Genomic DNA, 20,625 nt, shown 5'->3' with positions numbered 1-20,625 from the left:
GAAGACTCCTTTCCAATGAGCGGTACGGTACATGATTCGGGGCAGTAAACCCTGATCCAGCTTGCGTTTCCACCTCTACAGTATCTTTACCTTAAAGGCACGGTGCCATAAAATTATGATCAACGTCACTTGACAGGCGTGGAACGCACTCGGTGAAAACAAGCCATGATATTAATAAATGCTGTAAAAGCATCAAAAGCATTTGGGTTTGCATGTAAATCAGACAAATGTACTAAATCATTTTTATAATTGTTAAACACATCAACAACATACTTCAGTTCTGTGTGGATTGGTTCTCTTCTGAAGTCTTTAGTGCAATCCATCGACTGCTCACGCTCAATCGACCTGCAGTGATGAAATGATTATTTGGAGGCAAAATCAATTATCACTTATTTCATGTTTAACGCAATATTCACGTGTTTATTCAAATAAGAGTCTGTGATCTCACCTGTGTTCAGGGTTTTCCATCTTAAAGCATAACGGGGAAGCCTGATTCCTGAGAGACACTTGACTTGGTTTAGCGGCTTCATTTGACTTGTTCAGACTCCAAAAAACAAACAAAAACGAATTAATGAATCAATCAATGAATGAATGAATCAATGAATGAATCAATGAATGAATGAATCAATCAATCAATCAATCAATCAATCAATCAATCAATCAATCAATCAATCAATCAATCAATCAATCAATCAATCAATCGTGCTAACACTATGTTGTGTTGTATATTTCTGTCTTAAAATACCCAAGGCCAGGTCCAGTAAAAAGGTCAGTTCTCTTTCCCCGCCAGACCTGTAATTTTCCGTTATTTGTGAGAAAGCGCTTCAGGGCCAAACACGTAATTATCCGGGTTTCCGTGTCTTCACTGTTAGACGCTAGGGGGGCGCTATTGGATATTTTCTGAATGAGTACTTTATCTCCTGATCAAAACACACGCGAGTAAAGCCTAGTTCACACTGCCCGATTTTTGCCCCAATTTTGAGTCGCCGACAGGTTTTGTGAAATCGCCGACAAATGCCCGAGATCACAGGCAAATCGCTGCTCGTGCACGCGAGTGACAATCACGCAGTGTGAATAATCAAAGACGCGATCAGAGAGAATCGCCGACGAGTCACCGACGCCCATGGGATATTTGGAAATGCTAAATATCTGGACCTGTCGGCGTTTGAATCTCCTGCTGTGTGAACTGCGTTCTGACTGAAAAGAGAGTGAGAAACCGGACAGCGGGAGGTTCAGGGAGGAGTTATAGAGCAGCATATCCGTATTTTAATAGATATATTTACAATTCTATCAAACAGAAACAAAGCCCAAACATTTGCACGTCCAGCAGCAGCACATTACAAAATTGTTTATTTACCTCAAACAGTGCAACCGATTGTGCCTAAAAGGGGGTGAAGACGTACGCGAAGCTCAGCCCCGCGCCTCAGGATCTCACACCGCCACCTGACGCGCACATTATATACACTGCAGAACACAATCCTGGCTGTGTGAAAAGAGCAGTGACCCGACGAGTTTGAAAATCATGCAGTCTGAACTAGGCTTAAGGCGCAGTAAAACAAGCGATCGTCATATGCATATGAAAAATAACGTGATCATCAGCATTAAATATCATATAAATCAAAACTTTCTAATGTTACTGAAATGTGGACCCAGGACGAGCTACAGGACTGTGAAGCTTTAGGAGTGTTGATGGACTCGATCTCCTCCATCTGCGTTTGATCATCTCTGAATCTGATCTGGATACAGTCTTTCACAAAAAACAGATTTTCTCAGCTTTTTGTTCAAAATGTTGCTTCTTTATGAAACTTACCCATATTCAAGTGTTGATAAAAAAGTAATGCATGAAGCTAGAATAAAACATTATATATGTATGTATATATAAACACAGGCACGCTCAGCGCTCGTCACATATCACAACGATTCAGTGTTTTCAACCACATCAGATTTTTTTGTTTACGTTGATTTATGCTCTATTGAATCTAGCACCTGCATAAGTTTTGCTGGATGTGCGTACTATTTTTCCTCTTACATATTTTAGGTTTAGTAGGGCTAATGTTAAAGAACTTTATGTTAAAGGTGACGTGAAATTATTCTGACCCCCAATTTTTTTTTTGCATCATCTACTTTATACCTAAATGTTATTTCAAATGAATCAAATCACAACCCGATCACACATAAATGCGTATAAATAGAACGAGTGTGCAATGTCGTATACGCCAAAACTCATTTTGGCGTGCATATGATACACTGTTTTTCGCTTGCATATGATACGCACTTTATGGCGTATATATGACACGCTCTTGGGTAGGTTTAGGGTGGTGGGGCGTATATATGACACGCTCTTGGGTAGGTTTAGGGTGGTGGGGCGTATATATGACACGCTCTTGGGTAGGTTTAGGGCGGTGGGGCGTATATATGACACGCTCTTGGGTAGGTTTAGGGTGGTGGGGCGTATATATGACACGCTCTTGGGTAGGTTTAGGGTGGTGGGGCGTATATATGACACGCTCTTGGGTAGGTTTAGGGTGGTGGGGCGTATAAATGACACGCTCTTGGGTAGGTTTAGGGTGGTGGGGCGTATATATGACACGCTCTTGGGTAGGTTTAGGGTGGTGGGGCGTATATATGACACGCTCTTGGGTAGGTTTAGGGTGGTGGGGCGTATATATGACACGCTCTTGGGTAGGTTTAGGGTGGTGGGGCGTATATATGACACGCTCTTGGGTAGGTTTAGGGTGGTGGGGCGTATATATGACACGCTCTTGGGTAGGTTTAGGGTGGTGGGGCGTATAAATGACACGCTCTTGGGTAGGTTTAGGGGGGTGGGGCGTATATATGACACGCTCTTGGGTAGGTTTAGGGTGGTGGGGCGTATATATGACACGCTCTTGGGTAGGTTTAGGGTGGTGGGGCGTATACATGACACGCTCTTGGGTAGGTTTAGGGTGGTGGGGCATATATATGACACGCTCTTGGGTAGGTTTAGGGTGGTGGGGCGTATATATGACACGCTCTTGGGTAGGTTTAGGGTGGTGGGGCGTATATATAACACGCTCTTGGGTAGGTTTAGGGTGGTGGGGCGTATATATGACACGCTCTTGGGTAGGTTTAGGGTGGTGGGGCGTATATATGACACGCTCTTGGGTAGGTTTAGGGTGGTGGGGCGTATATATGACACGCTCTTGGGTAGGTTTAATGTGTTGGGGCGTATATATGACACGCTCTTGGGTAGGTTTAGGGTGGTGGGGCGTATATATGACACGCTCTTGGGTAGGTTTAGGGTGGTGGGGCGTATATATGACACGCTCTTGGGTAGGTTTAGGGTGGTGGGGCGTATATATGACACACTCTTGGGTAGATTTAGGGTGGTGGGGCGTATATATGACACGCTCATGGGTAGGTTTAGGGTGGTGGGGCATATATATGACACGCTCTTGGGTAGATTTAGGGTGGGGGGCGTATATATGACACGCTCTTGGGTAGGTTTAGGGTGGTGGGGTGTATATATGACACGCTCTTGGGTAGGTTTAGGGTGGTGGGGCGTATATATGACACGCTCTTGGGTAGGTTTAGGGTGGTGGGGCGTATATATGACACGCTCTTGGGTAGGTTTAGGGTGGTGGGGCGTATATATGACAAGCTCTTGGGTAGGTTTAGGGTGGTGGGGCGTATATATGACACGCTCTTGGGTAGGTTTAGGGTGGTGGGGCGTATATATGACACGCTCTTTGGTAGGTTTAGGGTGGTGGGGCGTATATTTGACACACTCTTGGGTAGGTTTAATGTGTTGGGGCGTATATATGACACGCTCTTGGGTAGGTTTAGGGTGGTGGGGCATATATATGACACGCTCTTGGGTAGGTTTAGGGTGGTGGGGCGTATATTTGACACGCTCTTGGGTAGGTTTAGGGTGGTGGGGCGTATATATGACACACTCTTGGGTAGGTTTAGGGTGGTGGGGCGTATATATGACACGCTCTTGGGTAGGTTTAATGTGTTGGGGCGTATATATGACACGCTCTTGGGTAGGTTTAGGGTGGTGGGGCGTATATATGACATGCTCTTGGGTAGGTTTAGGGTGGTGGGGCGTATATATGACACGCTCTTGGGTAGGTTTAGGGTGGTGGGTGTATATATGACACGCTCTTGGGGAGGTTTAAGGTGGTGGGGCGTATATATGACACACTCTTGGGTAGGTTTAGGGTGGTGGGGCGTATATATGACATGCTCTTGGGTAGGTTTAGGGTGGGGGGGCGTATATATGACACGCTCTTGGGTAGGTTTAGGGTGGTGGGACGTATATATGACACGCTCATGGGTAGGTTTAGGGTGGTGGGGCGTATATATGACACGCTCTTGGGTAGGTTTAGGATGGTGGGGCGTATATATGACACGCTCTTGGGTAGGTTTAGGGTGGTGGGGCGTATATATGACACGCTCTTGGGTAGGTTTAGGGTGGTGGGGCGTATATATGACACGCTCTTGGGTAGATTTAGGGTGGTGGGGCGTATACATGACACGCTCTTGGGTAGGTTTAGGGTGGTGGGGCATATATATGACACGCTCTTGGGTAGGTTTAGGGTGGTGGGGCGTATATATGACACGCTCTTGGGTAGGTTTAGGGTGGTGGGGCGTATATATGACACGCTCATGGGTAGGTTTAGGGTGGTGGGGCGTATATATGACATGCTCTTGGGTAGGTTTAGGGTGGTGGGGCGTATATATGACACGCTCTTGGGTAGGTTTAGGGTGGTGGGGCGTATATATGACACGCTCTTGGGTAGGTTTAGGGTGGTGGGGCGTATATATGACACGCTCTTGGGTAGATTTAGGGTGGTGGGGCGTATACATGACACGCTCTTGGGTAGGTTTAGGGTGGTGGGGCATATATATGACACGCTCTTGGGTAGGTTTAGGGTGGTGGGGCGTATATATGACACGCTCTTGGGTAGGTTTAGGGTGGTGGGGCGTATATATGACACGCTCATGGGTAGGTTTAGGGTGGTGGGGTGTATATATGACACGCTCTTGGGTAGATTTAGGGTGGGGGGGCGTATATATGACACGCTCTTGGGTAGGTTTAGGGTGGTGGGGTGTATATATGACACGCTCTTGGGTAGGTTTAGGGTGGTGGGGCGTATATATGACACGCTCTTGGGTAGGTTTAGGGTGGTGGGCGTATATATGACACACTCTTGGGTAGGTTTAGGGTGGTGGGGCGTATATATGACACGCTCTTGGGTAGGTTTAGGGTGGTGGGCGTATATATGACACGCTCTTGGGTAGGTTTAATGTGTTTGGGCGTAAATATGACACGCTCTTGGGTAGGTTTAGGGTGGTGGGGCGTATATATGACACACTCTTGGCTAGGTTTAATGTGATTGGGCGTGAATATGACACGCTCTTAGGTAGGTTTAGGGTGGTGGGGCGTATATATGACACGCTCTTGGGTAGGTTTAGGGTGGTGGGATGTATATATTACACGCTCTTGGGTAGGTTTAGGGTGGTGGGACGTATATATGACACGCTCTTGGGTAGGTTTAGGGTGGTGGGGCGTATATATGACACGCTCTTGGGTAGGTTTAGGGTGGTGGGGCGTATATATGACACGCTCTTGGGTAGGTTTAGGGTGGTGGGGCGTATATATGACACGCTCTTGGGTAGGTTTAGGGTGGTGGGGCGTATATATGACACGCTCTTGGGTAGGTTTTGGGTGGTGGGGCATATATATGACACGCTCTTGGGTAGGTTTAGGGTGGTGGGGCGTATATATGACACGCTCTTGGGTAGGTTTTGGGTGGTGGGGCATATATATGACACGCTCTTGGGTAGGTTTAGGGTGGTGGGGCGTATATATGACACGCTCTTGGGTAGGTTTAGGGTGGTGGGGCGTATATATGACACGCTCTTGGGTAGGTTTTGGTTGGTGGGGCGTATATATGACACGCTCTTGGGTAGGCTTAGGGTGGTGGGGTGGGGGGGTTCGTATGTATATTACGCCATAAAATGCGTGTCATATGCACGCGAAAAACAGCGTGCCATAGACACGCCAAAATGAGTTTTGGCGTATACATTCCACAACATTGCACACTCGTACTATTTATACGCATTTTTGTGAGAATAGCCTGCAAATCAACACCATTGCTTCCTGCACATTAGTATTTATTTCAGTGAAAACATCTTAGATCTTAATATTGTATGACTTCTGAAGATTTACAATATAGTAAAGCACAAAAGTCTTATGTAACAACATGGTATTATATGATTTAAATTTTGATGATATCAACTGAGGATGTCAACCTTTGAGGCTCTTTTGAAACTCTTCCATTTTGCCACAATGCCATGTGAGTAAAGCAGACACGCTTTTCTGAAGACTCCTTTCCAATGAGCGGTACGGTACATGATTCGGGGCAGTAAACCCTGATCCAGCTTGCGTTTCCACCTCTACAGTATCTTTACTTTAAAGGCATGGTGCCATAAAATTATGATCAACGCCACTTGACAGGCGTGGAACGCACTCGGTGAAAACAAGCCATGATATTAATAAATGCTGTAAAAGCATCAGAAGCATTTGGGTTTGCATGTAAATCAGACAAATGTACTAAATCATTTTTATAATTGCTGAACACATCAACAACATACTTCAGTTCTGTGTGGATTGGTTCTCTTCTGAAGTCTTTAGTGCAATCCATCGACTGCTCACGCTCAATCGACCTGCAGTGATGAAATGATTATTTGGAGGCAACTTATATGAATAACTATCACTTATTTCATGTTAAACGCAATACTCACGTGTTTATTTGAATAAGAGTCTGTGATCTCACCTGTGTTCAGGGTTTTCCATCTTAAAGCATAACGGGGAAGCCTGATTCCTGAGAGACACTTGACTTGGTTTAGCGGCTTCATTTGGCTTGTTCAGACTCCAAAAAACAAACAAAAACGAATTAATGAATCAATCAATGAATGAATGAATCAATGAATGAATCAATCAATGAATCAATCAATCAATCAATCGTGCTAACACTATGTTGTGTTGTATATTTCTGTCTTAAAATACCCAAGGCCAGGTCCAGTAAAAAGGTCAGTTCTCTTTCCCCGCCATACCTGTAATTTTCCTTTATTTGTGAGAAAACGCTTCAGGGCCAAACACGTAATTTTCCGGGTTTCCGTGTCTTCACTGTTAGACGCTAGGGGGCGCTATTGGGGATCTTCTGAATGAGTACTTTATCTCCTGATCAAAACACACGCGAGTAAAGCCTAGTTCACACTGCCCGATTTTTGCCCCAGTTTTGAGTCGCCGACAGGTTTTGTGAAATCACCGACAAATGCCCGAGATCACAGGCAAATCGCTGCTCGTGCACGCGAGTGACAATCACGCTGTGTGAATAATCAAAGACGCGATCAGAGAGAATCGCCGACGAGTCTCCGACGCCCATGGGATATTTGGCATGCTAAATATCTGGACCTGTCGGCGATTGAATCTCCTGCTGTGTGAACTGCGTTCTGACTGAAAATGACATCGGCGATGACCGACAGCCAATGAGAGAGTGAGAAACCGGACAGCGGGAGGTTCAGGGAGGAGTTATAGAGCAGGATATCCGTATTTTAATAGATATATTTACAATTCTATCAAACAGAAACAAAGCCCAAACATTTGCACGTCCAGCAGCAGCACATTACAAAATTGTTTATTTACCTCAAACAGACAGTGCAACCGATTGTGCCTAAAAGGGGGTGAAGACGTACGCGAAGCTCAGCCCCGTGCCTCAGGATCTCACACCGCCACCTGACGCGCACATTATATACACTGCAGAACACAATCCTGGCTGTGGGAAGAGCAGTGACCCGACGAGTTTGAAAATCATGCAGTCTGAACTAGGCTTAAGGCGCAGTAAAACAAGCGATCGTCATATGCATATGAAAAATAACGTGACCATCAGCATTAAATATCATATAAATCAAAACTTTCTAATGTTACTGAAATGTGGACCCAGGACGAGCTACAGGACTGTGAAGCTTTAGGAGTGTTGATGGACTCGATCTCCTCCATCTGCGTTTGATCATCTCTGAATCTGATCTGGATACAGTCTTTCACAAAAAACAGATTTTCTCAGCTTTTTGTTCAAAATGTTGCTTTTTTATGAAACTTACCCATATTCAAGTGTTGATAAAAAAGTAATGCATGAAGCTAGAATAAAACATTATATATGTATGTATATATATATATATATGTATGTATATATATATATATATATATATATATATATATATATATGTTTACAGTGTGCAGTGTACAGTGTTTACAGTTCATGTTTCGCGTGTAAAAAAAACAGTATTTTTCACACAATTTACTTATCTGTACAGCGCCGTTTTCTCTGTCCTAAAAACTGGGAGATGCAAGCGCTGAATGAGCGCTATGGGAGAGCAACAAAACCACGCCCCCTATTTTGTGTGTTCTTATGGGCGGAGCTTTAGTCAACAAACGGTTCTATTGACGTCATTACAGCAGGAAGTGCAGCGGTGTAGTCCAAACCGGCCGTTCGCTGTAGGCTTTGAAAGGGAACTTCTGTTAAATAAAATATAGCCCACATTTGTTGTGTGACTTTTTTTTTATTTTAAGTATCGATTCAGGAACTGTTTAGGCACCGTTTTAGAAGTATCGGTTTGTCCCTGGAATCGTAAAAAAACACAAACGATACCCAACCCTATTCCCGAGCCATATGACAGCCAATGCAATTTCACTAGCCTACCAAAGCTGACATAATGTTTATTCTAGCGGCGATTCATATGATCTACAGTGGATGGACACGCTGATCACTTTGGGGACTTTTTTTCTCACAAATTAATCATTTAGCCTCTGAACCCTTGGAATATTTGTCGTTTTTGAATAAATTGTGCATGCAGTCATATCTGTCTATTATATCGTGTGCTTTATAATACACAACTGGGTAGGGTTAGGGGTGGGGTTTTGTGGTTACATTTTCAAACTTAAATAAAAAAATATGTAAATGAAATGATGCGGGCTGATTAAATTAAGAAACAAACTCCAACATATCAATGGCAAAATTATAACAGGGGAACAACTTATAAAGCAAACACAAATGAGGATAATTGAGTGAACACAACTGGACACATGAACTAATAATGAGCGGGAAAACTGAACAAAGGAACACGATAAACATAAAAATAACAAAAACGACGTCTTTATTCAGCTTTGTCTTCTCTTCAGGGTTTGTTTTCAAACCTCAAATAAAGATTTAAACGGTTATGAATTAGCGTATAGATTATTGATTAGCACAATGCTGAATAAAGTCGTAGTATGGACTACTGTGATGATGTTTTTATTCCCTTTCTGGACATGGACAGTATAGTGTGCATACACTTAGATACGCTCTCAGACTAAATATAAAATATCTTAAACTGTGTGTGAAGATGAACGGAGGTCTTACAGGTGAGGAACGACATTAGGGGGAGGAGTTAATGACATCCATTTCAGTTTTGGGTGAACTAACCCTTTAACTATTTGACTTCTTATAATTGGTGAATGAATTCACACCATCAAATCATACAAATGCATACAAAATCATCTTCCTGTCTACTTTTGTCGTATTGACCAGCATAAACATTCCTCAAGATGTCTCCCTTTGTGTTTTACGGAAGAAAAATATTCAAAGGGGTTTGGGATGACAGAAATTATACTCCTATATTCCTTTCATTTTGCAACATCATTCATATTTGTTATTAATGTTAGATAAGTTCAACATTATAAAGAAACATATTAATTTCTGTGCTTCACAAGAAATGTGTTATATTATAGTCAGCTGTGTGTGAATCACTCGGGTTTCTTGTGAGGCAAAACTTGTGTGAGTGGGGAACATGAAAATAATATAAATATATAATGCATCAAATGCTGTTACATTTACAATTATTATTAGAATAGTTTAACGCTTTGCTAACATACTTCAGGTCTGTTCGGATCGGTTCTCCACTTAAGTTGATAGGTAAACTCATCGACCACTCACTCTTCATGGACAAACCGCTGGGCAAAGAGCATTCAGAGTCCTCACGATTAATCCTTCTACAATGAAGAAATGTTTTAATGGAAACAACATTTCATGACATGAGGCAGTGTCCGCATGTTTATCAGAGACGGGTTTATGCTCACCGGTGTTGTTGATCAGGTTTCTCCTTCAGTGATAACAGATGAGATAAAGATTCATTTCCCAGAGACACATGACCTGGTCCCGGTGAAGCAGGTTTATTTGGATTTTTCAAGCTTTAAAAACAAATCCAGAGCTGGTACTTTAGGAGTTGTTTTGTCAAGTGCAGATACAATCAAATGAATAAACAGGAAACAGCTCAAACCTTAAATCGTCCAGTTCAACAGCAGGACCTCTGTCTCCACTCATTTTAATGCTGGAAGGACTAGTCACGACTAGTCTAGATTAATATACAGGCCTTAGACATCCTTCAACCTGCAACAACAGATTTCGGCAGACTGCACTGGTGTTCTTACACAAAGAGGCTTTTGCGTGACAACAAATTACATCAAGACTTAAAATGAGAATTGATTGTTGCTTTTTTATGACATGTATTCGTTCCCACAATTAAAGGTGCCCTAGAATGATTTGAAACAATATGTTAAATTGTTCTCTGATATCTACATAGAGGGTATTTGGCTTATTTAAGGGAAAAAATTGTCCAGATACGGTTTTACAGGTCCATTTACAACCCTATAAATTGTCCCTAGGATGTAATCTCTGTTTTTGCCTTATCTGGAAGGGTCATGAATATTAATGTTGAGCTCTGCTCTGATTGGCTTATTTCAGCAGCTCACAGCTCACAGCACAGCAGTTCAGCAAAGCGGCTCGTGAGTCCTGACAGAACACAGACCGACTGAATGACACTTTTAGCAGAACATCTCAAATGGAGATTGATAAAATGCACCTTACTTGATAATTTGGTGTTTTCAGAACATTTTTGCGTGAGAAAGAGCTTGCATTGGTGCGGTTGCCAGATTTCAGTAATTAAATCCCCCAAACAGAGCTTTTCTGTGACCTAAACATGTCCAATCTGGCAACCATATGCACGCGAGCTCTCTCTCTCTCGCACGCCGGTGATCTGAAAACACCAATAAATAAGTAAGCTGCATTTTATCAATCTCCATTTGAGATGTTCTGCTTAACGTGTCATTCAGTCTACATTTTAGACTCGACTTTTTTCATCAAAGATATTGCATGTTTATATAACGTTAGTCACAATGTAGGAGAACGTTACGCAGTGACTGTGATGTAGCCTAATCTGAAATACAAATAGGCAAAAACATCATAGGAAACGCCATACTTCAGTTCTCAAAAATATAAATATATAACTTATATTTTTACAAAATGAATAGCCTTGTCAAATGACTGTCGTTTAACTTATATGGTGGAAAAGGTGACGTTTGCTAGAAGGATCGAGTGAACGATCTGCAAGCAACGTATCTCCGGTTGTATTTTGTAATAAAAAATAATATTACCCTTTGTCATTAGACACACTATTTAGTTTTGTATGGTACTTGGAGTTTCCTGTTGTTACTGTACTAGCATCTTGCATTATCTAGACAATGCTGTCTCTCTAAGAAACTTTCAATTTAATCAGAAATTGTTTAAACAGTCAATCAGTGGAGAAATCGTCTCGGTTACGTATGTAACCCTCGTTCCCTGAAGGAGGGAACGGAGACGTACGTCAGAACTGAACCGACGAATTGGGATCTGCCCTCAGAGACCTATCCACTTCGAGTGTAAAAAACGAGCCAATCGGAGATTGGCATGTGATCCACACATTCCACGCTCCGCCCCGCAGCGCGGGTATAAATAGGAAGTGGAATGGTAGATCAAATGCTTTTTTCAACTGAGGAGCCGAATACGTGACTGGGCTCCTAGCTGAAGCACAGCTCCTGGCGACGGGACGTACGTCTCTGTTCCCTCCTTCAGGGAACGAGGGTTACATACGTAACCGAGACGTTCCCTTTCAGTCGGTCACGTTCGACGTACGTCAGAACTGAACCGACGAATTGGGATCCCTTTGGAAAACGCCAGGATGCTGGCCCTTCCAGCGTCCTGCTTGAGCGCACTGGACCGTCTAGTATGGTACGGAAGTCAGGGCTCCAAGCAGGGAGGTCAGTCACTGCTGTTTCTGCAAGACCCACTTAGAGTGACCATAGACCGCTGGGAAGCGTGCCCTCTCGGAAGAGGTACGCTGCGGGGCCACGTCCTTCAGGGAAGGAGTGGTGGCGGAATACACATAAGGACTAACCTGGCAGGGTAGTGCAACATATGGCAGTCTCTGGGGTGGTTCCAACCTAATTGTAGGGGGGAAAGAACACGCCCAGAGACGACAGAGCGGGCTCTGTCGAGGGAAAGACACGGGGCTAGCCCGACGGGTAGCTGCTTCCGTGGACGAATACACATATGGGGTTGCCGTGAGGGAACCGCTACATATGGAACCCAGCCTACAACCACGTTCCACAAGCATACGGGTGCAGGCCTAGCGTCAGACGGTCCGCAACGTCTGACACCGCATGGGGTGACGGAGGAGCTCGACAGGGTTAGCCGGTTTCCCGGGGAACACAACTGGAGACAAATAAACGCACGTATCCGGCCCAGAGGGCGGGAGTGGCGTTGCAAGCCGACACTTAGAACGGGCACTTAGCGCTCCTGGCCACCAGGGGCGAGGATGCGGGAAGATACCGGCTCTACACGTAAGCTATAAAACCTAGCAAACGTGTTGGGTGTCGCCCAGCCCGCAGCTCTACAAATGTCTGTCAGCGAGGCGCCTTGAGCCAGCGCCCAGGAAGAAGCAACACTCCGAGTGGAGTGTGCTCTTACACCGAACGGGCAAGGCACGTCTTGGGACTGGTAAGCCAAGACTATAGCATCCACTATCCAGTGGGCTAACCTCTGCTTGGAGACAGCCTTTCCCTTCTGCTGGCCTCCGTAACAGACGAAGAGTTGCTCTGAGGTCCGAAAGCTTTGGGTCCGGTCAATGTAAGCGCGAAGAGCGCGGACCGGACACAACAAAGCCAGGGCTGGGTCTGCCTCCTCCGAAGGCAGCGCTTGCAGGTTCACCACCTGGTCCCGGAAGGGAGTGGTAGGAACCTTGGGCACGTATCCGGGCCTGGGTCTCAGGACAACGTGAGAGTTACCAGGCCCGAACTCTAGGCACGATTCGCTGACCGAAAGTGCGTGCAGGTCCCCTACCCTCTTGATCGAGGCCAATGCAGTCAAGAGCACTGTCTTCATAGACAGGATTTTAATCTCAATGGACTCCAACGGCTCGAAGGGAGGGCTCTGAAGTGCTCTGAGCACTAGAGCCAAGTCCCAAGAGGGTATCGAGGATGGACGAGGAGGATTTAGTCTCCTCGCACCTCTGAGGAACCTGACGATTAGGTCGTGCCTTCCGACGGACTTACCTTCGACTGCGTCGTGATACGCCGCTATTGCGGCGACGTACACTTTGAGGGTGGAGGGAGACAGCCTTCGCTCCAACCCGTCTTGCAGGAAGGAAAGCACAACACCAATCGAACACCTTCGGGGGTCTTCCTGGCGGGAAGAACACCACTCAACGAACAGGTTCCACTTCAGTACATAGAGGCGCCTCGTAGAGGGGGCTCTAGCTGAAGAGATGGTATCTACGACTCCTTGTGGTAGTCCATCTAGAACCTCCGCGTCCCGTCCAGGGACCAGACATGAAGATTCCAGAGGTCTGGACGCGGGTGCCATAGAGTGCCCCGTCCCTGAGAAAGAAGGTCCTTCCTCAGGGGAATGGGCCAAGGAGGGGCTGTCGCGAGGAGAGTTAGTTCTGGGAACCAGGTCCGGTTGGGCCAATACGGCGCAACTAACAAGACCTGCTCCTCATCCTCCCTGACTTTGCACAGGGTCTGTGCAAGAAGGCTCACTGGGGGAAACGCATACTTGCGTAGGTCCCGGGGCCAGCTGTGCGCCAGTGCATCTGTGCCGAGGGTACCCCGGGTCAGGGAATAGTACCACTGGCAATGGGTCGAGTCCGGAGAGGCAAACAGGTCTACCTGTGCGGCTCCGAACTGGTCCCATATCAGCTGGACCGCCTGGGGGTGGAGTCGCCATTCTCCCGGAGGTGCTGGCTGCCGAGAGAGCTCGTCGGCTGTCTGGTTCAGCGCACCAGGGACATGCATGGCCCGAAGCGACCTCAGATGCTTCTGACTCCACAGGAGCAGGTGGCGGGCGAGTTGGAACATGCGACGGGAGCGTAGACCACCCTGACGGTTGATGTACGCAACGGCCGCCATGCTGTCCGTACGGACCAGTACATGCTTGCCACGTAGCGGCCCCTTGAGGCGGCGCAGTGCCAAGTGTACTGCTAGCAACTCGAGGCAATTGATATGCCAATGCACTTGCGGTTCCGTCCACAGACCCGCAACTGCATGCCCGTTGTACGTGGCCCCCCAACCCGTGGATGAGGCATCCGTAAATAGCACAGCATGCCTGCACACTTGTTCTAGGGGCACCCCGGCCCGGAGAAACGAAGCGTTGGACCACGGGCTGAAGGTTTGGCGGCAGTAAGGAGTCACTGGGACCCGGTACTGGCCGCTCTGCCACGCCCACCTCGGGACTCGGCCATGAAGCCAGTGTTGGAGCGGTCTCATATGAAGCAATCCGAGCGGCGTGACCGCGGCTACGGATGCCATATGCCCCAGGAGCCTCTGAAAAAGTTTCAGTGGGACCGCTGTTCTGCCCTTGAACATATTCAAGCAGTTCAACACCGACCTGACTCGCTCCTCCGTGAGGCGCGCAGTCTGGCTGACCGAATCCAGCTCCATACCGAGGTAAGAGATTCTCTGCGTAGGACAGAGCTTGCTCTTCTCTCGGTTGACCCGAAGGCCCAACTGGCTGAGGTGACTGAGCACCATGTCCCTGTGTTCGCACAACTGCTCCCGAGACTGGGCGAGAATGAGCCAGTCGTCGAGATAGTTGAGGATGCGAACGCCGCGTTCTCGGAGTGGAACAATGGCTGCCTCCGCGACCTTCGTAAAGACGCGAGGCGACAGGGACAGCCCGAAGGGCAGGACTTTGTACTGGTATGCCTTCCCCTCGAACGCAAAGCGTAGGAACGGTCTGTGTCGGGGGAGTATAGAGACATGAAAGTACGCGTCCTTCAGGTCGATCGCTGCAAACCAATCCTGGGGACGGATGCATTGAAAAATGCGTTTCTGCGTTAACATCCGGAACGGGAGCTTGTGCAGGGCCCGATTCAGGACGCGCAGGTCCAGGATTGGCCGGAGCCCACCCCCTTTCTTGGGCACGATGAAGTAGGGGCTGTAGAACCCTGTCTTCATCTCGGCTGGAGGAACCGGCTCGATCGCGTCCTTCGCCAGTAGGACCTCGATCTCTGACCGCAAGACTTGAGCATCGCTGCTTCGCACTGAGGTGAAGAGGATGCCCTTGTACTTGGGTGGCCGGCGCGCGAACTGAATCGCGTAGCCGAGTCTGATGGTACGGATGAGCCAACGGGACGGTCGAGGGAGCTGTAGCCACGCTCCCAGGGACCGTACCAGCGGGACCAACGGCACCACAGACATGCCCGGGGTGGGGCAGCGCATCGGAGAGCTCTGGCTCGACTCGGGAGGCCCGGAGGCGGCCCGGAGTGTCGCGCGAGCTCTCCTGGTGCGGGCAGGGGGCGGGTGAGAAGGCCCGGAGGCGTCCTCGGAGCCCGCTCGGCTGCTCGCTGCCCGGAGGCAGAGAGGTGGGATGCTCAGACCCGACTCGGGAGGCCCGTGGGCGGCCCGGAGTGTTGTCTGAGCTTTCCCGGGAGAGGCAGAGAGTGGGTGAGAAGGCCCGGAGGCGTCCTCGGAGCCCACTCTGCTGCCCCCTGGCGAGGGGAGGGGAGGGAGGGAGAGACAAAGCCCGGAGGCGTCGTGAACTGCCACCCTGACCCTCTTGGGGCCCAGGGGGATAGGAAACTGCTCTTTTTGTGAGTATGTGGGTACCGCCGAGCTCCGGAGAGCTGGCGGCAGATGTTTCGGACCAGTCGGGACCCCCCGGTCCTCCTCCGGGGGGTGTGGGAGGGATGCGGACATCATCTCCCGAAGAGCAGCTCCTGTCCTCCCTGGGCTGCCTGTCTCAGGGCCGCTTCCCCTTGCGCTTGCCGGCAGGCTTAGCGGTCTGGACAGGTTGGGCGCCACCCTTGCGCCCGGCACCCTGCTTGGCCTGTGGAGGCTGCTGCTTTGGCTTGGCAGGGGCGGAGGCGGACGCTGGGGGACGCCCTCGGCGACGAGCAGGCGGGGGAGCTGCGGCCGGCGACTGGGTGGAGGCAGCAGCAGGTCGCCGGGGCAGGATGTTCCTGATAGCCTCCGTCTGCTTCTGGGCCACCGAGAACTGCTGGGCAAAGTCCTCGATGGCGTCGCCGAAGAGGCCGGCCTGACAGATAGGGGCGTTCAGGAAGCGGACCTTGTCCGCTTCACGCATATCTGCCAGGTTCAGCCACAGGTGGCGTTCCTGGACCACCAGAGTGGACATCGCCCGACCCAGGGAGCGTGCAGTGACTTTCGTCGCTCGTAGAGCGAGGTCCGTCGCCGCACGCAGTTCCTGCATAACGCCCTGGTCGGAACTTCCCTCGTGCAGTTCCATGAGCGCTTTGGCCTGGTAGACCTGCAGGAGCGCCATGGCATGCAAAGCCGATGCGGCTTCTCCACAGGCTGTGTAAGCCTTGCCGGTCAGCCCGGACGAGAACTTACACGCCCGGGAGGGGAGACGCGGGGCACCACGCCAGTCCGCAGCGGTCTTGGGACACAGGTGCATCGCCACTGACCGCTCGACCGGGGGGATTCCCACGTAACCCTTCACCGCACCGCCATCGAGGGAGGTGAGGACGGAGGAGTCCGTCGATCGCGAGCGAGCGCTATACGGCGCTGCCCACGACTTCGAGATCTCCTGATGCACTTCCGGGAAGAAAGGCACCGGGGCGGGGCGCTGAGAACCAGCACGGGCCGTCCCGAGAAACCAATCGTCCAGCCGCGAAGGTTCGGGACACGGTGGAGGGTTCCACTCGAGCCCTACGCTTGCGGCGGCCCGGGAAAGCATAGCCGTAAGCTCTGGGTCAGACTCGGGCAACGCTGTCACACCCGAAGGGGGCAGCGCAGCCGAATCCTCATCCTCAGAGCCCATTAGCTCGTCCCCCGATGCAGCGACCGACATCCTGTCTTCCGCCGGAGCCCCAAAGGAAACGGCTGGCACTCCACGTGAGAGGTCAGCACGCTCCTCCGGAAACTCCACCGGCGCAGCGGAGGGGGGAGGGGCCCGAGGAGCCATATGACCCGGCGGGTTTGCCCTGACCGTCACCCTCAGGTCCCCACCCAAGTCATCAGCCAGAGTAGCAGCCCTCTGCTTAGGCGCAGAAGGACCGCTAGACCGGGGGATGCGCGAGGGTGCTCCACCTGCCTTGAGGTATTGGAGTCTGGACCGTAACACTGCGATGGTCATGTTCCCGCAATGGGAACATGAGTCATTCACGAACGCAGCCTCTGCGTGCTGAGTGCCCAGACACGAGAGACAACGAACATGACCGTCAAGCGGGGACAGAAAGCGACCGCACCCAGAAACACACGGTTTGAATGACATCTTGAAAAAGACGCAGGGTCAAACCGTGTTGCTCTTTTAGGATGGAAAACTGCTCTTTTAGTTGTGCTGAAGCACTCAGGGAGATGACCGCGGTCAGCACGCAGTCCGAATGCAAGCCTGCGTGTGACTCTCAAAACAGGGAAAAACGCCCAGCGAACCAACAATGGAAGCTCTTTTAAATGAATGCAAACAATTGCAACTGGTCGGTCTCTCGCTGAGAAGCGCTGTAACACCCGCACTGGCAGTTCTCCTTCCTCTCTCTCCAAGACTCAGTCTTTTAAACACTCTTCGTGGAAACAGAATGAACTGTTCGGCTCCGAAGTTGAAAGCATTTGATCTACCATTCCACTTCCTATTTATACCCGCGCTGCGGGGCGGAGCGTGGAATGTGTGGATCACATGCCAATCTCCGATTGGCTCGTTTTTTACACTCGAAGTGGATAGGTCTCTGAGGGCAGATCCCAATTCGTCGGTTCAGTTCTGACGTACGTCGAACGTGACCGACTGAAAGGGAACACTACTTACTGCTTGCAGGAATATATAATATATGGTGTTTGAGACTCACAGTATGTGATGCCCATGTACTGAACTCTTATTATTTCACCATGGCAAGGTTAATTCAATTTTTCATTCTAGGGCACCTTGGGCTTAGTTTATGTAAGATGAATTTGCTTAGAAAATGTATTTATGTTTCTTCAACAAGAGATGCTTCATTTTCTAAAGTAGCATATTAGTGAACTATGAAAGATAATATGAGTATATTTCCGTTCTTAAAACTCATATTTTAATGTTTAACTTTAATAGTTGCACATGTGAAAGTATCATTTGATTGCTTAAAAATATATGTTAAAAGTTAAAAATAAAATGCATAATAGTAGGCCTACAATCATAACACACTTAATTTTTTTTGGAGTGACATTAACTTAAAAAAAGCTAGGCAACTTTTTCCACAGAGAAAGTGCTTGTAATCTTTACTCGGGCTGTTCTAAGTAGAAAAAAAGTACTAAGAAAGTACCTCTAAGTAATATTTACTTACTAGAACCACTTATTTTTTTAATGTAAAATACACAAGTAAATTACACTGGCAATACTCATCTATAGATTGTAACTTTTACTCAGATTACCATTGCATCCGATTACAAAAGCCAGGTGAACATTGCTGATATTTCTTTGAACATATGCAGGTCAGTATGTCTGAGTTTTAAAAGAGCCATAATACTTGTAACTAAATAAATTGCATAAATGCTTTATATTTAAATTGCAATCATATTTTATTACTCACCTCAGTACAGAATTCGGCTTAGCCTACTCCGGAAAACATTTGAGCTCCCTGTAGGTCCCCCTTCCTCTGCTTTCCAACTGTTTGTGAGTATTATTTTCTTGTCACCTTCCTCTTGTTGTTTTATAAAGGGAATGCAGCTCTACTTCATTTGACGTTTTCTTAAAGGCACAGCCCACAATTAAAGCAGTAGTAATGGAAAGTCATCAACTCGCTCTCATGTTTCAGTTGAACCTGTATGAACTTCCTCCTTGGCACACTGATCAAGACTGATGTAGTGATGTCATACATGTTTCATACATGGCATGACAATACATTATTATCACATATACATCCCTAATGATATATGAAGATATAGGTTTATACGCTGAATGAGAAACCCACAGAATAATTATTATGCGTCTCCATTTATCACCTGCTGCTTAGACTATCAAATGGAGTTTTTCAGAGAATTATCTAGTCCCATTTCAGAAGGTGGCATATGTTCCAGATAATTTCCCAAAAACTCAGTTTGATTGTCTCAGCAACAACTGGAGACGCATAAAAAGATGCAATGCATTTCCTGTTAAAACTAGCCACTGAAACAAAGCTACAGGAAATGTAATACATGGTACAGAAAAACATGTCCTCCACCCTCTTAAAACATGCGACTACAGTTATAGAAATTGCATAAAAACAACAAGTATAAATAGTCTAAATATGATGTTGAAAAGACGTCCACAAACGACCACATTTTGACTATAAATAGTCCTTATACGGACGTCAACATTTGACGTGCTGGTGACGTCAAAAAAAGGACATCGCCTGACGTTACAAAACAAGCCCTTCAGTGGAATGAAATTGGAGGTCCAAAAATGACTTGGAAAGGACGTCACTACGCCGTCACATTGTGCAGTGAGGTGAAACAATAAGGCGATGCGCTCTAAAATATTTAGCCAGAGAATATGGTCATATTAATGGAAAATTAGGCTGAACTGAAGCTGGTTTGTAACAGATTACAAACAGATTACAGCACTTTGGCATTAGTGCTGTAATATCACTAGTATTAGTGCTGTGTTTTTGTTTTTAAATTGTGTTTGTATCTATTTATATATTTAAGTATAAACATTTAATAAATTGTTCACATTTGTTGTGTGGCTCTTTTTTTTTTAAAGTATCGATTCAGGAACTGTTTAGGCACCGTTTTAAAAGTACCGCTTTGGCACTGGAATCGTAAAAAACACGGCTAATGTCTGTCATGTGTGACTCGTGTGTTTTGAATAATGACGTTCACTGAGTCTCTCGTTTCACCATCGTAGACACGCCCCTTACCTGCTGATTGGCTACAAGTTTGTTATTCCATTTGGCCGAGTCCTTTTTCTAAAAGGGTTTTGAAATAACACTTACCCCACCTTTAAACCACTTATTAAAAAAACGCAACTTGATCCTAAAGAATTAGTCAATTACAAGCAATCTCAAATCTACACTGTTAAACCTCACCAGGTTTTTTATAAGTAAAGTTACTGTAAAGAATCTGTTACACAGTTACAGTCTGTTACAGTGTTGCCAGTTTTATACCGTAAATCAGGCATTACAGTTGATAACTGGCAGCAGTGGTTCCAGAGGTGGAGAAAGTACAAAACTCTATTACTTGAGTAAAAGTAAAAGTACTACTAGTCAAATATTACTCCGCTACAAGTGAAAGTTGTAAAAACAGATTTTTACTCAAGT

General features: G+C 47.2%; 1 protein-coding gene across 1 annotated transcript; it reads right to left on the bottom strand.

Annotated features, from left to right (window-relative positions):
* Nucleotides 1-6,295: 6,295 nt before the first annotated feature.
* LOC137064404 (uncharacterized) lies at nt 6,296-19,033 on the bottom strand. Its single transcript, XM_067435729.1, has 7 exons — nt 18,919-19,033; nt 10,366-10,475; nt 10,166-10,276; nt 9,962-10,078; nt 6,825-6,920; nt 6,643-6,714; nt 6,296-6,458 (listed from the first exon to the last, which is right to left on the bottom strand). The coding sequence occupies exons 2-7, from the start codon at nt 10,407-10,409 to the stop codon at nt 6,296-6,298; spliced, it is 603 nt and encodes a 200-aa protein (XP_067291830.1). The 5' UTR covers nt 10,410-10,475; nt 18,919-19,033.
* Between the last annotated feature and the right edge of the window lie 1,592 nt (nt 19,034-20,625).

This window comes from Pseudorasbora parva, chromosome 25, assembly GCF_024679245.1.
Source record: "Pseudorasbora parva isolate DD20220531a chromosome 25, ASM2467924v1, whole genome shotgun sequence".
NCBI lineage: Eukaryota > Metazoa > Chordata > Actinopteri > Cypriniformes > Gobionidae > Pseudorasbora > Pseudorasbora parva.
The sequence above is the reverse complement of the archived record's forward strand: the minus strand, read 5'-3'. Positions and strand labels throughout refer to the sequence as shown.

Bases quoted from the DNA above. Each gene is read 5' to 3' on its own strand.
- LOC137064404 (XM_067435729.1), bottom strand. From the start codon at position 10,409: ATGAGTGGAGACAGAGGTCCTGCTGTTGAACTGGACGATTTAAG. The intron at 10,079-10,165 runs GTGAGCATAAAC...TCTTCATTGTAG, and splicing joins AAACCTGATCAACAACACCG to AAGGATTAATCGTGAGGACT. The intron at 6,921-9,961 runs GTATGTTAGCAA...TGTTTTTTGGAG, and splicing joins CCGATCCGAACAGACCTGAA to TCTGAACAAGCCAAATGAAG.